The sequence below is a fragment of the Geotrypetes seraphini genome, chromosome 3 (assembly GCF_902459505.1).
Source record: "Geotrypetes seraphini chromosome 3, aGeoSer1.1, whole genome shotgun sequence".
Lineage (NCBI taxonomy): Eukaryota > Metazoa > Chordata > Amphibia > Gymnophiona > Dermophiidae > Geotrypetes > Geotrypetes seraphini.
This window is the reverse complement of record NC_047086.1, coordinates 224,343,416-224,361,044: the sequence shown is the minus strand read 5'-3', so window position 1 is coordinate 224,361,044 and position 17,629 is coordinate 224,343,416. Positions and strand designations below refer to the sequence as shown.

At 39.9% G+C, this 17,629-nt stretch overlaps 1 protein-coding gene across 3 annotated transcripts in view; it reads right to left on the bottom strand.

Annotated features, from left to right (window-relative positions):
- ANKRD52 (ankyrin repeat domain 52) overlaps positions 1-17,629 on the bottom strand; it is a 235,565-nt gene that overhangs the window by 84,380 nt on the left and 133,556 nt on the right. For all 3 annotated transcript variants that reach the window (XM_033937117.1, XM_033937118.1, XM_033937119.1), the window contains exons 16-19: positions 13,982-14,093; positions 12,811-12,882; positions 8,354-8,555; positions 7,826-7,913 (exon numbers count right to left, since the gene is read on the bottom strand). In XM_033937117.1, coding sequence (XP_033793008.1) covers positions 7,826-7,913; positions 8,354-8,555; positions 12,811-12,882; positions 13,982-14,093 — 474 coding nt within the window. The remainder of the gene's footprint in view (positions 1-7,825; positions 7,914-8,353; positions 8,556-12,810; positions 12,883-13,981; positions 14,094-17,629) is intronic.

Genomic DNA, 17,629 nt, shown 5'->3' with positions numbered 1-17,629 from the left:
AAAAGTATTCTATTATTTATTCATTACAGTATTTTGTCAATGGCCCCCATATTTTTATAAATTTATTATATGTCCCCTTTTGTATTGCTATTATTCTTTCCATTTTAAAAATATGGCATATTGTATTCCACCAAAATGTGTAATTTAGGTTGTTGTAATTTTTCCAATTATTAGTTATATGTTGAATGGCAACCCCTGTCATAATTAATAAAAGCTTATTATTTTCTGGTGAAATTTGACTTTTTTTTCTCATCATTATTCCAAATAAAATTGTATCATATGATATTGCAATATGATTTTCCATTAATTTATTAATTTGTGGCCAAATTGAATTCCAAAAAATTTTAATATAAGGACAATGATATAATAAATGATCTAATGTCCCTGGTTCTAGATTACAGTGCCAGCATCTATTAGACTTAGAACTGTCTAGTTTTTGCAAACGAGTAGGGGTCCAAAAAGCTCTATGTAATAAAAAGAACCATGTTTGTCTCATAGACGCTGACACTGTACATCCCATTCTCCAAGACCAAATTAGTGGCCATTGAGATGCATTAATTTGATGTCCAATCTCAATGCTCCAAATGTCTCTTAGACCATTTTTTGGTTTTTTAATTAAATATCCAGATATTAATTTATACCACAATGCGGCTTGATGTCCTAGGAAGTCTGCTTTAAAGCATAAGAACTTTAAACTATATTGATTGTTTAATGATTTCCATTCAGGGAACCCAACCTGAATGGCCTGCTTCAATTGCAACCATTTAAAACTTTGTGTTTTATTAAGACCAAATCTATGTTGCAATTGTGAAAAATCCAGCAGTTTACCTTCTGAAATAACATCGTCTAGAGATCTAATGCCTGCAATAATCCAGTTCTTCCAAAGGATTTGAGTTCCGCCAATTTTGATCTTGGAGTTTATCCATATGGATTGATTAGTTGATTTGTATATTGGGATGGGTGTTAATTTATCAATAAATCTCAATGTTTTCCAAGTATCCATTATTATTTTATTTTCTTTGTATCTTTTAGGTATATTAATACTTGGTATATGAACTAAATTTAGGGGAAACATAAGGCGCCATTCCAAATATAACCAATCTGGTGCATTATCTATAAGTTCTGGGAGGATCCAATACATACCCTGACGTAGAATATAGGCTTGATGGTACCTATAGAAATTTGGAAAATTTACCCCTCCCTCCTTAATTGATTTTTGTAAGGTTACTAAAGCTATTCTAGGTGTTTTACCAAGCCAAAGAAATTTTGTTAAAATTCTATTAAGCTTTTTATAAAAGGACCCCTGAAAATAAATAGGTATCATACTCATTTGGTAGCAAACTACAGGCAACATCATCATTTTAATAGTTTGAACTCTTCCCCACCAAGAAATATGTAATGGGTTCCATTGCTCACATAACTCCGTAACTTTTTTTAATACATATTTTTCATTTTCTTTTACAGTATCTTCAATTGTTTTTTTAACTTGAATGCCTAGATATTTAAATCCTTCTTCTTTCCATATGAATGGAAAAATATCAAATAATCCTTTTACACAGTAAACATTCAAGGGTATAATTTCAGATTTATTCCAATTAATTTTATAACCTGAAAATTTGCCAAACTTATCAATTAATTCCAATAAAGAAGATAAGGTAGACTCTGGGTTTCTCAAATAAAGCAAAATATCATCCGCATAAGCCGAAATTTTATATTCCATATCTGAATATGGAATACCTTGTATCTCCCTCGTTTGCTGTATTGCTAACAATAAGGGTTCTAATACAACATCAAATAACAAAGGAGATAACGGACATCCTTGTCTAACTCCCCTCTGCAATTGAAAACCATCAGATATCTTATTATTAATATTTAATCTTGCAATTGGGAAGCTATACAAAGTTTTTACCATTTGTATAAATCCAGAACCTATACCAAACCATTCTAAAGCCTGATACATAAAATTCCATTCTACTCTATCAAATGCTTTTTCAGCATCTAATGAAACTGTAAAAGCCGGTTCATCCATTTTTTTTGACAAGTTTAGCATGTGAAATAATAGTCTAGAGTTATTGGAGGAATGTCTTTTAGCAACGAAACCCGTTTGATGTATATCTATAATATGTGGGAGAGCTTTGGCTAATCTCAAAGCCAAAATTTTCGCCAAAATTTTATTATCAACATTTATCAAAGATATAGGCCTGTAGTTCGAAACCAAAGTAGGATCTTTATTTGGCTTAGGCAAAACAATTATTATTGATTCAGCCATAGTACCTTTTATATTACCTTTTATAAGTTGTGTCTGATATAATTTTAATAAATGTGGGGAGAGGATATTTTGAAATGTTTTATAAAATTCTACTGTGTAACCATCACCACCTGGAGCGGATCCAACTCTAAGAGATCTCAATGCTGTTTCTAATTCTTTTAATGATATAGGTTCTTCTAAACTTCGTTTTATATGATCAGGAATCTTAGGTCCATTTATTAAATCTAAAAATTTTTTTCCATCTTTTTGTTTCTCCAAATAAGGTTCGGAAGAATATAGATCCTTATAAAAATTTAAAAATTGTTTTAATATTATATTTGTTTGATTTGTTATTATACCATTATCATCTTTTATTCCATTAATATTAGTTCTCCTTTTTTTTGCCTTAAGATAATTTGCTAATAATTTTCCCGCCTTATTAGAATTTCCATAATACACTGCTTGTTTGGAAAACAAATCTTTTCTTATCATTTTTGAAGTTAATTCATTATATTTACCTTTTACTTTCAAAAGAGCTTGCAAAACTTCATATTCCCATTTACTTATCAATTTAGCTTCTAATATTTTTATTTCTTTTTCTAATTCTATATATTGTTTTTTAATTTGTTTCCTAATAAAAGCTGAATATGATATGATATTACCCCTCATAGTTGCTTTAAATGCATCCCATACATTCTCTATAGATGTATCTTCCACTAAATTTATTTGAAAAAATTCATTAATTTGTGTTTTGAAATTTTTCAAAAATTTGTCATCCACAAGCAATGCATTATCAAATCTCCAAAGAGGTCTATTATTTTCTAATTGATCTAATTGTAATTCTATCCATATTCCCGCATGATCCGAAATGATAATAGGATCAATGGAGGCTTTAATCACTTGTTGCACTTTATTTGTTGAAACAAAAATATAATCTATTCTTGAAAATGATTTATGAACCTGTGAACAAAAGGAATATTCCTGATCATTAAAATGAAGAATACGCCATATATCTTTCAAATCACATGATCGAACTAAATTATCTAGACCTAAAGATTTAATATTTTTACCTGGTTTTTTATCCAATAATGGATCCATTACAGCATTAAAATCTCCAGCCACCACTAAATTAGAGGCAGCCAGTGGTAATAACATATTTTGTAGCTTTTTGAAAAATTCTGATTGATTCGAATTAGGGGCATATATATTAAATAACGTCAGGGTATCATTTCCCATACCTATATCGATATGTATCCATCTTCCATGTGGATCTGAATTTTTTACCTTTATATTGGCCATACATTTTTTATTAATAAGGATTGCAACCCCTGCTTTTTTACCCACTGCTGGAGCAAAAAAACATTCTTTTATCCATCCACCTGATAATTTCTGTGATTCCTTCATATTAAGATGGGTCTCTTGCAGACAGTAAATATCTGCATTTTGTTTTTTTAAAAATGTTAATATTTTTTTCCTTTTAATTACGTGATTCAGGCCATTGACATTAATAGAATATATTTTAAAAGACATTATATATTTTAATACTTTTCATTATCTTATTCTTCCTCTCCTCTTTCATATTTAATATCCAAAAAATTTTCTTCATGACACACATATTTAACCCTAATGTATCTCCCTTAATTATTCTAATAAATATTCTCCTTATCCCTCCCTTTCCCTCCCAATACATTGGCTGCTTAAGGATACACATTGGAACTGTAATCCTAACATTCTCCCCATTCCAGGCAATCAATATTCAATTGTTTAAACAAATTTCCCTTCTATCTATCTATATTGATCTTTTATATTTATTTAATCATTTTCCATAACATTTTATTAATGTATCATTATCCATTTAACAATATGTTAATTTGTATTTCCTTAGTATTATGATTTCAACATATAATTATTTTAAACATATATGCAGTGTATTATTTAATAATTTTCCTATATTCTGTTCTTTCTTTCATATAATTATTATTGTCTTTTCTTTGTATTGTATTTCCTCCATTTCTTCAAATATTTCAATATGTTATATTTTCTAATTTTTCGTAGAGTCTTCAAAACCATCTTAATGTATTATGTTAATATATCATAGGTTCTGGTTTAGAGAGAAAATCTTTTAGTTTTTCGGGATCCTCAAAATATAAGGACTTGTCTCCAGATGACACTCTCATTTTCGCCGGGTAGTATAGACCATATTTAAATCCTTTTTCTTTTAGTAGAGGTCTCATGTCTAGTAGTCTTTTTCTTTTAGTTGCTGTGTTTTTGGCGAAGTCTGGTAAAAACCATAATCTTGATCCTTTATAATTTAGGTTTTTATCTTTTTTTGCTGCATTTAGTATCTCTAGTGCTTGTTGGTATCTCAGCATTTTGAAAATTATTGGTCTTGGTCTGTTTTTGTTTTCTAAATTTTTAATTGGGATTCTATGCGCCCTTTCAATTTCAATTGGTTGTTTCAAGTCTAACTGTAGTATTTTTGGAATTAAATTCTCAAGGAAAAGGATAGTATTTTTTCCCTCTAAATTTTCTTGTATTCCAAAAAGTTTGATGTTTTTCCTTCTTCCTCTATTCTCGTAGTCCTCCAGTTGATCTTTTAATTTATTTAATTCCAAGTTGTCGTTTTTACATCTTTTTGATTCACATTCTATAGTTTCCATTTTTGATTCTAGTTCAGTTGTTCTTTTGTTGTTAACTTCCATTTGTCTATGAATATTTAAAATTTCTTCTTTCATTTCCGACATATTAGTTATAGTTTCCTTGAGCATTTGTTTGATTTGTTTTAGTTCTTCCATAACTTCTGTTTTGCTTAATGTGTCTGATTCTTCGATAGGAAGTGGTATCTTGCTTGGAGTTATTTGTTCTTGTTTCTGTCTTTTTGCAGATGTACCAGCCTCATTTTTGTTTTGTCTGGTACTTGCCATGTTATTGTTTTATTTTTCTTGGTTATTATTATTATTTCTTTTATTTAGTCTTTTAGATTTGGTATTCTTAGGTTTTTAATCTCTTTTCTTCCAAGATTTTGTTCTATCTTTTGAAGTAGAAATTTTTCTTTTTAAGCTCTTTTCTTTTCCTTTACCTATGTCAGTTTGAAAATTCTTTTCTCACTTTCACTTTTTCAATGAAGTAGGGGAACTTTTTTTCTCCTCTCACAAGCCCAATCGCAGCCCTGATTAAGGAGAGCAACACTTTTTTTAGAGTTATTTTTCCTATTTTGACCAACTTTAAGCAATTTTCTTCTGTTTTTTCTCAGCGTCTCTCAATTTCCTCAATGTCTTGCTGTTTCAGTTTTTTAAAGTTCCGTTGAACCTTTTCTCTGTCTCCTCTCTCACAAGCCCAATCGCAGCTTTGTCAGAGGAAAATAATATTCAATTCAGTATTTATTTTAGTAAGCTGATATTTATTTGTCTTCAGCGCTTCGGCACTTGATTATTGAGAGAAAATGCAAGTATTCCTCTCTCTCAATTTTTTTATTTTTTTTTTTAATCCCCTTTTTTATCAAAGAATAATCTTTTTCCTTTTTTGGTTTTAATATATCTGGTCAGAATACAAATTCTTTCACAATTTCTCCAATCAAATTGTTTGATCTCTCACTTGTACTTCGCGGTTTCAGTGCTGCATTCAAGTTTAATGAAACCGCCAAAAATACAATTGGTTCTCTGCCTTCCCGTTTCTTGTCTGCACTTATCTCACTTCAACTGTAGTAATTCAGGTTTTTTTTTTTTTTTGGTTATATCTGATCGGAACACAATCTTTCTTCACAATTTCCCAATCAGATTATCTGGTCATTCACATTCATCTCGCTGTATCAGTATTGCTTTCAAGCCTCTTGAAACTGTTGAAAACACAGACAGCTCTCAGCTTTCCTGACTCTTACCAGCTTTTTTCTGTTTCTGTTATATTTGTTCAGAATATAAACTTTTTTCCTTTTTTTTTTCCACAATTTCGCCAAACTGTTTGATCACTCACATCTACTTCGCGGTTTCAGCGCTGCATTCAAACTTCATAAAACCGCCATTACAAACGGTTCTCTGTCTTCCCGACTCTTATCAGCACATATCACGCTTCAAATGTAGCAATTCAGCTTTTTTTTTTCTACAGTTATATCTTGTCAGAACACAACCTTTCTTTACAATTTCTCAATTAAACATACATCTCGCAGTCTCTTGAAATCGCCGAAAACACAGACAACTCTCTATTTCCCGACTCTTGTCAGCTTTTTTTTTTTCAGTTCACATTCATCTCGCAGTCTCAGCACTGCTTTAAAGCCTCTTAAAACCTCCGAAAACACAGACTGCTTTCCCGATTCTTATCAGCTATTTTTTTTTTGTATCTGGTCGGAATATAAACATGTACTTCAGCGCTGTATTCAATTTTATGTAACCGCCAACACAAACGGCTCTCTGCTTTCCCGACTCTTGTCAGCACATACCTCTCTTTAAATGCCGCAATTTAGGATTTTATCTTGTATCTTTTGTTCAGCTTTTTATATATATATTTTCTATATAATTATTTTGAAGGAAAAATAATTTTTTTTTATTTCATTGCCTGGATGGTGAGGAGCTTCACGATCACACCTCCATCCGTGCTCGCGTTAAGCCACGCCCCCCCAGTTTTTAGTTTCTTAATTAAAAAGCCAGATATTAATTTGTACCACTGAGCAGCCCGGTGTCCCAGAAAGTCCACCTGGAAACATAACATCAGCAAACTATATTGACTATTAAGATTTTTCCATTCAGGGAACCCCACCTGCTTGAACCTGCTTGAACTGCAACCATCTATAGCTTTGTGATTTGTTAAGACCAAATTTATGTTGCAATTGTGAAAAACCAAGCAGCTTACCATCAACAATAACATCATCCAAAGTACGTAAACCTGCTTTCATCCAATATTTTCAGATGACCTTAAATCCGCCAATTTTCTATACCATTCTCCCAGGGGAGCTCAGAACGGTTTACATGCATTTATTCAGGTACTCAAGCAGAGCAGAAAAAATAAACTATTCCACAATACAGGGAAGAGCTATCAGGCTTCATAAAAAAGATGAAACCTGGGGTTGCAGGGGGGAGTTAGGCAAGACAGAGTTGGGAACTCTCACACTGGGCAAAGTCCCAGGGGACTGAGCTCAAAGCAACAACCAATAATAATATCAAGTGCAAATTCTAAAGTTTCTTGTTTGCTATATAGAGGATGTGGGGAGGTGTTGGGGGAACGGGGGGGGGGGGAAGAGAGGTTTGGTATTATAATTTATAAGTGTCTGGGAATGGGTGCTTTGCAAACAACCCATGTACCTGTTTAATTGTTTAATGTATTATCATGATTGCAGCCTGTTTTCCTATTGCTATGATGCAATATTTGATGTATGTTTTTGAGTTTGCTGTATTATTCTCTATTTTGAATAAAGATTTATCAATTAAAAAAAAAGAAAAACTGACTGAGAAGCAGAAGGAGCACCAGTTAGCTGAACATTTTCAGAGAGAGACACACACACATATACGTATGAATACATTTAAGTGTAGCTGTTTACAAAGTACATCGGCCCAAAGACCACATAAAGAAAGCATCAACTGGACTTACTGCCCATGGATATCCATCACATCTGTAACATCTGAACGTTCCCCACTGTCAATCAGCAAATGCAGGGAGTCTGTGTTCCCATAGGCAGCTGTTAGACAAAAGAGAAAATGCTAGCAACAGCTGTTTTGATACTGTAAGAAACTATTACTGTAAGAAATTCTTACCCTCCCATTGTACTTACCTTTCATGTTTACTTTACTATGCTTATTGTAGTTCTCCCCACTTCCCCTATGTATAAGTCTGTAATGTCCAGGCGTTTGTTGTAGTTAATAATTGAGACCCCATTTTTAATTGTAAATCGCACTGAATTTATGATATTGCGATACATCAAAATTTTAATAAAACTTGAAACTTGATAACAGTGCCTCCAGCAAAAACAATAGTATTCAAAGTTCATTTGAACCTTTTTTGTAAATGATAAAAGCTACAGACATGAACTGCATACAAGAAATACCACCAGTTGCTGCCCACACAAGAAACAATCCAGGAGCCATACGGTCAAAATGTAAGGGATGATAACACCCTCACCTGCTGCGTGCACTGGTGTCCACTTCCTCTTCCTCTCTTTCACAAGTGCAGAAGCGCCATGGCTGGTGAGCACCTCCACACATTCTGTGGAACCTCTTTCTGTGGCAAGATACAGAGCAGTTCGCCCCTTGTGGTCCCGAACGTCCAGGTTCACCAGGGTCTCGGCAAGTGCCTTCAGGGCTTCACAGTGTCCATTATAGGCCTACAGACAAAATGAAAAAGCAGATCTTCAGAAGCGACTCACTAATCTTTATAGTGCTGAGGCAATATGGTTTTTACCACAAGCAGATCATACAAAAAACAAACAAACCAAAAAGCCCAAAACAAAACCCACAAAGGAGAAAGTAGGTTCTTACCTGCTAATTTTCTTTCTTTTAGACTCTTCAGACTGGCCCAGATCACTGATGGGTAATAGCTCACCATGACCAGCAGGTGGAGACTGAGACAAAACCAGAATAGCCAAGCAGAACTAAGAAGTACTAAGTATAACAGTAACACTCCTAACAGGAGTAACAACTGTTGGAAATTGCATAGAAAAAAGTGCCTTCAGCAAAACATCCCCACAGCTTGACTGCTACGCCAGCTGAGCCAAAGCCACTGTTCTTTTTAATCTCCCTGACCCTAGAAAAATACTGCAGAAAAAATCCACACTCTGAACCAACTTGTCCAAATCCTCACCAAACAAACAAACAAAGGGAAATTTTGGCAAGCTTAGCCTTAGATGCTGACCAAGCCCAGAGCAACAGGGTATGACGAGCGGCCACCCCGAGAGCCATGGACTTGGCCGACGCCTGCAACAGATCATATATGGCATCTGAGAGATAAGAAGCATCCATCTCAATTTTGGCTACTTCCTGTTCCACCAAAGACCAGTTATCAGACTCCCAGTCAAGGACACGCTTGACCTGAAAACAAGCCCGAACTACCAAACCGCCACACATCGCCACCTGGACCACTAGGGCAGTGACATCAAAATTCTGCTTAAGAACTCCAACCTACGCTGCTCCGAGTCCCTCAAATCTGAGATGCCTTCAACCAGCACCGTATGTCATTTCACGATAGCCGAAACCACCACGTCCACCCCTGGCAACTTCAAGGTATCCCTATCCCCCTCCGGGATGGGATATATGGGCGGCTCTGGCACCTTCCACTGCGCAAGCAAAATATCTCAAATATCCTGATGCATAGGAAAAGAGCAGGGGGTCCACTATATGCGGGGGCTCCTTCGCATCTTCCTCGAAGCGCAACACCAAGGAAACCTGAATAATAAGCTCCTGGAGCTCTTCCCACTGAAAGATGTGCACTATGACGCATCCTCGTCAGCTGGCAGAACCAAAAAACCTCTGCCAGTGGCATCCATCCCCCCGAGAGGATCCTGGAGGTCCACCAGGGGGTCCAAGTCTTCATCAAGTGAAAACTGTTACCCCATACAAAAAAATCATCATCCCAAGAGACCCTCAGCCACTTGGACAAAAGGGAAGGAGACGGGTTAAAATGTGTGGGACTGTTGCCTTGACAATTCATCTCTTAGCTTTTTCTGTGGAGTGGGATCTTTTGCTCCCTCTCTCCGGTCTCTCTCTTTTGCATTCTCCCTCTGTTTTGTCTGCCTCAGAGCGTACCCATGTTATCTGGCCATATATGCGGATCATATGGAAAATGCTCTGCAAACATTTGGGTCAAAATTGTATTATCTGTCTCTTCCTGCCTATTGTGGGCAATATTCATTTTAGTCCAGGACAGGATAATAGGGTCTTCCAGCTTTGGCATGCCCATGGGATCCATAGGGTTGGTGATGTGCTGAATGAGCAAGGGGGGTATTCTTTCTCCAGCAGAGCTGACATCTCTTTATGCTCTTGAGCCTTTGGGTATCTGCAGCTCAAGCATTATATTTTTGGTTTAGACCAATCTTACTTGCACTCCTCCATAGCAAAAAGTCTGGGTCAGAGTCTAGCCATTTGGGAGGATTGTGTCCCTCGTCTTCGGTATTATGTTTCCGAGCTGGAGGCTCGCGCTCCTGATCGGCAGCCGGACATGCTGGCGAGGGCTTGGAGTGTTGACTTGGGTTACCCTATTCCAGCTTCTCTGGTTTCTCATTGCTTTGTACTGCTGCGTACTCTCTCTCAGAGTATGCTCCATAGAGAGCAAGAATATAAGTTCTTGCATAGAGCTTTTATTTCCCCATGGAGAGCGGGGTTTGCTGCCAGGGCTGTTTGTCTGAAATGTGGCATGGGCTCTGCTACCTTGGGGCATATGTTTTGGGCCTGTCCCAGGGTACAGTCCTTTTGGGCCAGGGTGTGGACTTTCTTGACCTCGACATATCCATCCCTACCTGTGTGCATCCTGACCTTGGCTCTCTTCTATGACAGAGGGGAGCTTCCTCAATGTTCTCGGGGGCCTAAGTTCTTGATTTTTAAGGCAGTCCTCTTGGCCAAGGTTATTTTGGTCTATTGGAGAGCACGAGCAGCCCCCTCTCTGGCTACCTGGAAGTTGTTTCTATATGAGCTTGCGCTATTGGAATACTGAGCAGTGGGAGGGCAATTTGGATCACTTTCAAGAAACTTGGGAGATTTATTGGCATTCCCTTTCTCATAAGACGAGAAGTCTCTTGCTCAATTCCTGATTCCCTGGGGGTCTTGGTGCTTGCTGAGGGCAGAGTTTTGTTGTTGGGGTACTATGCTTGATCATGCACGAACTCTATTTCATTTTTTGTGTATATCTTCTTTATCTCTTTTCTTTGACTTCATTTCTTGGATTCTTTGGCTACCACACAATGGAGAGTGGGACGAGTGGGATTGGGGGGGACTTGGACCCTGGGAGTTTGGATCTGTCCTTCTGTTTGCTTGACAGGGGGGCTGGTCCTTGGGGATGGGTTTTCCTAGGTTACTGAAAACTTGTATTGGGCACCTTTTGATCCTTGATGCTACACTCTGTCCGTTGACACTTGCTGTGTGTGTTATGGATTTGCTTTTGCTGGATTGTGGTTTTTGTTTGGTCAGCTTATTCCTGCTATCTGTGGCTTCTTGTATATTTTTTTGCTGTTGCCTAATAAAAAGATTATATACCAAAAAAACCCAAAAACAAAAAAAAACTCACTACACCACTTCCCCAGTCCCTCCTCCTCAATGTCTACAGTCTAACTAGCAGTATTGGTGTCCTTCCCCTCTACCCTTTGGTCCATCATTTTTCTCTATTTCTTCCCGCCCTCCTCTCCACCCACTTTTGAGTCTACCATTTCTCTCTTTCTTCCCTTCCCCTCCCCCTGGTTCATCATTTTCTTCTTCTTCCCTCCCCATCACTTCTCTCTTTCTTCCTTCCTCTTTAACCCCCCCTGGATCCATCATTCTTTCTTCTTTCCTCCCCCGTCCATCATTTTACTCTCTTGTCTCCCCTTTAACCCCCTACAGTTGCTTAACACATCTCTTTCTTCAAATCCTCCATCATCTTTCCCTCCTTCCACCCTCTGCCCCTAGTCTATCTTAAATGTTACCTTCCATGAAGTTCCTGGAAGATGCTGCCAGTGGCCTGCTTAGAGCTTCTTTTCAGATGTGAACCGCCCCCACATAAACCGGAAGTTGTATCAGAAGGGCAGTTCACATCAAAAGAGAGGCTATAAAAAGTCCTCCAGCAGCATTTCTGAACTGCTGCGGTTGTCAGGGACCTCCTAAAAACACCGTTTGACTGGATCATGGAAAGGAGGAGAAGAAGAGTAGAAAGCACTGGGCCTCCTGCTTCAGTCTGACCCTGATGCTAGGGCAGTGCAGGCTATGCAACTGAGACTGAAAGAAAAAAACAGCTTTTCAATTGCCAGTTTGAAGGGTCTGGTGACAGCTGGCCTGACCTTTCAAAAATCAGCCAGGTCAGCTAACTACTACCAGTCACAGTTGGCAACCCTAGCCCTAGGACAGAAGTAGAGAAATTAGAAGCCAGAATGAATTCCAACACTGCTGATTCCAGTAACATTTTTTTCCCTCTTAAACTAGGAATCCCTAGGCCTACCAGACCAGTCAAAAACTGCATAGGCTTGCACTTCTACCACCTGCTGGGAGACTGAGAAATACTGATTCTAGGAGGGACTGCACAGCTAACTTATAGGCTCCACCAGAATTCTGTAGTTTTCAGTCTCCACTCACCTGCTGATAGGAGTGCATAACCCATCCATCTAGGCCAGTCTGGAGGAATGAAAAGGAAGGAGTGGGTCATTCAAAGAGGACTCCTAAATGGCAAGAGAATAGAAACCAATCACGTAGCATTTCATCTTAACAACAACAAAAAAAGAGAGAGTGAAATATCTTTCTGCATTTAAAAAAAGCATTGGACAAGTAAGACAGTAACAGTTGAATCAATGACTTTATGAAACTCAGTCTTCACAAGCCCAAGTAGCACATAAGGCTGGAACCTACCTTCCATCTCAATAAGAAAGTAGTATAAGGCAGAAAAATGAAGTATAATATACTTACAGCTAAGTGCAAAGGGCTGACTGCAGCAGTGCTTTCCACATCCTCTAGGCAATTAAAAGACATTTCCAACAGCTAGAAGAAAAAGAAGAACACTCAATCCAACAACTTTAGTCCCGTTCTTTGGAAAAATCTCCACTACCTCTAGCCCAGCGGTCTCAAACTTGCGGCCCCAGACTGCTATTTTGTGGCCCACGGTCTAGTACCCGAACTTGCAATCTGGGCAACTGCAACTGGGCAACCTGATCCCGCAATCTAGGCAACTTCCTGCTGCCGTTGCGTATGCCGGGAATTCCTGCCTTCGCGTATCTGCCGTATACATTAAGACAGGAGTCCCGGCATACAAGACGGCAGCAGGCATTTGCAAGTCAGCTGATGCCAGCGCAATCTCGCACACTGGGCAGAAAGAGAAGCTCCAGCATCAGCTGACTAGCAACTTCCTGCAGCCGCATCATATGCCGGGATTCCTGCCTTCGTGTATCCGGCAGATATGCAAAGGCAGGAGTCCCGGCATACAAAGCGGCTGCAGGAAGTTGCTAGTCAGCTGATGCCGACGCCGGAACTTCTCTTCCTGTCCAGTGTGCATCAGGTACTGCTGGACAAGGGGAGGAGGGGTAAAACTCTTTATATTTATAAATCTTTCCTTTAACTGTTAAAGGAAAGATTTATAAACTATAAGGAGTTTTACCTCATGCAAAATTGTCATTTCTCTAATAAGACATTAACTATTTTTTGTGCGGCCCTCCAAGTACCTACAAATCCAAAATGTGGCCCTGCAAATGGTTTGAGTTTGAGACCACTGCCCCAAAACAACCCAAACCAGGTGCTCTTGGAAATCTGCCCTCCCTTCACAACATCCCTCTCCCCTTTCCCTTGCAGCAAAATCACCCAACATGCACCCCTTCCTTTCCCTCGTACCAAAACGCCCACCCCACCCCTTTATGGCACACTGTCTCTTATACCTTGCCTGTTATGCCCCTCTTTCTCATGGAGTATCTCATTCTCAACATGACACTTCTGTACTGTGCCCCTCCCCATAAAACTGCATGTCATTTGCTGCAGCATGCCTCCCTCCCATGTCTGTGTTACTCATCTATTACCCGGAGCAACCCACCTGTTGTGTTCTTTCCCTCCCTCCCTCTAAGGGTCCCCTTTTACCATAACAAGCTCTTACCAGTTCAAGGTTCTGCCGATTGCCATAAGCGGCTGCATAGTGAACGGCTGTGTATCCCTGCTTGTCCCGTAGGGAAGGGTCAGCACCATTATCCAGTAAAAACTCTAAACAACTACAGAAACAGAAGGAAAAAACCCCCACATAACTTAGTTTACACACTCTCCCAAGGTTACTATCATAAGTGATTTGTTTCATTTTTGTACGAATTTACTACTTTTATACCTTGCATTGATTTCAGCATTGGAGGAACAGTCATATTGAGGTAATGATTTTTTTTCTCCCAGATACAGCTATTTTAAGAGCTAATCAATTCAGATGGGCGCTTCAACAGAGGTCCAGTGGGAAGAAACCCGTGCTGCCTCAACAGTCTCCTTAGCCTAATAAGCTGGCTCCTTCAAACTGCCAGAGGCAGAAGTCCACATAGGCAAGGAGCTAAAAGAAACAGATGGGGGGGAAATAAGGGGGGACCTGGCGCCACCAGGTGTACCCCCCAAAGCCACCAAGGCCCACTCGACTCCAAACTCAACTGCCCTACAAAGTTACTTACCTTTAGTAGGTGCTCTCCGAGGACAGCAGGCATATAGTCTCATGCCTAGAACTCATTGGGTATGGCGGTATATAAGAATAAAATTATTATTATTATTATTATATGTGGGCACTGTTACTTTAAATCTTTAGGCAGTGGGCACACCGTGCACGTGCCTTCCATGGGACTAACAGTTCAATAACAACGCTAGAAAACCAACCAGGGGAGGTAGGCGAGTTGTGAGAATATATGCCTGCTGTCCTCAGAGAACACCTTCTACAAGTAAGTAACTTTGCTTTTTCCGAGTTCAAGCAGGCATTATATTCTTATATGTGGGACTCTCAAGCTGCTAAGATCACGGTTCTGGAAGAGGTTATACATGGAATAAACATGAGCCTGCTGAAATCCAACAGGGTTTTCTATTCCGCCTTTACCTATTTAGTTCAAGGTTGGATTACATTACAAGAGGTTGGGTCAGTTACCCAGGAAGTTACAATGAACAGTTTGACATGGACATTCAATAGATTTGCTAGTACAGATAGATCAGTACAGTTACAGTAGAATCCTGATTAACCAGTGTTCAAGCAACTGGCACTCTCAGCCAACCAGCAAAAAGAAAACACTCATTCCAGAAGCAGCAGAGGTAGCGGTCCTGAGCTGCGAACCTCCCTCCCTCCAACCAAGCTCTGAAGCAGCGGTCCTAAGCTGTGAACCTCCCCTCCCTTCTGCCCCGAAGCAGTGGCAACAGTCCTGAGCCATGAACCTCCCCAGCCCTGAAGCAGCGGCAACGATCCTGAGCCATGAACACCCTTCTGTCCCTCCCTCCCTTACCTGAAGCAGCAGTGGTAACCAGTCAGCAGAGGCAGTGCTGAAAACAGGCTGTTTGCGGCCAAGGCCTTTTCTCTGATGCATCACTTCCGACCCTGCAGAAAGGCCCTGCCGGGGCTAGCTGCGAGCAGCCTGCTTGCAGTGCTGCCTCTGATGAATGGCTTCTGATGCTTCTTCGGGAAGTGAGTGGAATCCAGGAGGCCAGACCTACGTGAAGGGAGGGAGGGAGGGCAGACTGGAGGGGAGGGGGAGGAGGAGGAGGTGGACCAGAAATGTTTGTGGGGGGAGGGGGGTCAACAAACAACAGTAGGGGTCCAAAATAATGTTGGTGTGTAATTTTATTCATCAAATCACAAAGTCTTGTGCGGTGGCTCTTTTTGTGGGAGAGTCCAGCAGGGTGCAGGGGAGGGGAGATGGATGGATGCTGGACCCTTAAGTAGGGGAAGAGAAAGTGAGTGAGAAGGGAGGGAGAGACAGTGACCCAGAATGAAGGGGAGAATAGATACTGGACCTACAATTGGGAGTGGGAAGAAGATAGAATGAGAAGGGAAGGGAGACAAGACTATTTTTACAGTAACTCTCAAGCAACCAGAAACTATAGTTACCCAGCATCCACCAATCCCCATGGGTGCTGGATAACTGAGAGTTTACTTTATTAAGACAGTTAGATCATATTTACAAATACAAGTTCAAGTAGGTCATCGTTGGCTTAACATTATGTCCCAGGAGTTGCATTAGACAGTTAAAAAATACGCTTTTACATTTACTAAACTTCTCCCTCCCTATTCGCAGTTTCAGCGATCGCGGTTTCAACTATTATCAATTTTTTGGCCGGACCCCCCCCCCCCCGAGAATCGCTCAGAGGCAGCCCGTATCAACCAGAACCGGCCCCGGGACTCGGAACGGGACAAGGAGGAGGCGATCAGCTGCCCCAGGAGCACAGCCCTCAGCCGTGGACGCAACTCCAGTGGCAACTTCATGCATGGACCTTACCTGGTAATCTCGTGAGACTACAGGAACTCACAGCACGGGTGCACAGCATGGCTCTGCACAGGGCAGGAGTGTAGGAAGATCGCTCCTGCCCTGCGTCACCTCTAGACCACTGGGTAAGGTCCAGGGGTGGGTCAGAGTTGGCTGAAAAGTTATTCGCAAATTTTCCCTTATTCGCGGGCCAGCTCTGTCCCTAACCCCCGCGAATACGGAGGGAGGAGTGTATTTCAGTTACTTCCAGATTGGTTCTCTGTCTTGGTACAGAAATGCTTTTAAAAGTTTTCTGAACCTGAGATAGTGGTCACAAGATCATAGTGTAAATGGTAGTTGGTTCCAGCATTTTGCTAATTGAAATTGGATGGATAAGGTAATTTCCCAGTAGACTTTATATTGTTGCATGCTGGGAATTTAAGTGGAAAAGATTTCTGGTAGAATATCGGTTGGAGGCACCCTGGAGTAGGGTAGCCAACTCTGTTAGGTAGTCGGGGAACATTGCACTAAAATTCAGAAAGCCTCTGTTTCGAAGTATTTTCTGATGGATTTTAGTTTTATCATCATTATTTTATTTTTGATTGTACATGGCTCTTCATGGATAGGTGGTTATCAAGTTCTACTCAAGATTCGAGATTGTAGTTCCAATGGAAAGTTTGTGTCGCCTATTGTAATCCTTGGAGTGTAGCGTGGGTCAGCTGAGGGTCCTAGCTAAAGAAATTTGGTTTTGTTCTTACTTAGTTTGAGGCAGTGGGTTGAGGTCCAGTTTTCTATGAGGTGGACATTTTTTGACAATGGCGAGGGCTATTGCAGCCATTACAAGTAGCATGATTGTTATGTCATCTGCATAAGTGAAATGTTTTATTCATGCAAGATCTAGGTTGGCTCCCAAGGATTGCATTAGAAAGTTGAACATTGATGATGAAAGTGGGGATCCTTGGGGGACCCTGTTGGGAGGGTGCCAGGGTTAGAGGGAAAGTTGGCGCTTAGGAAGAAAAAGAACCAACTGTCTCTTCTGGAGTTTTGCTCTAAACAGCAATGAGGTAAACATGTACACTGAGGACCAAGTAGCCACTTTGCAAAGGTCCTGAATAGAAGCAGAATGAAAATGAGCTACTGAGACAGTCATAGCCCGTACATTGTAGGTTGTGACACAGCCTTGGAGCATCAGCCCAGCCCAGACATGGGCAAGCCACGGCCTGCGGGCCATATCCATTCCGTTTAGTCTTTTATTCCGGCCTGCCAACTGTCCGGCCCTTCTCCACAGCTGGGTTTCCACTTAACAAACATTAAGGGCTCCTTTTACTAAGCTG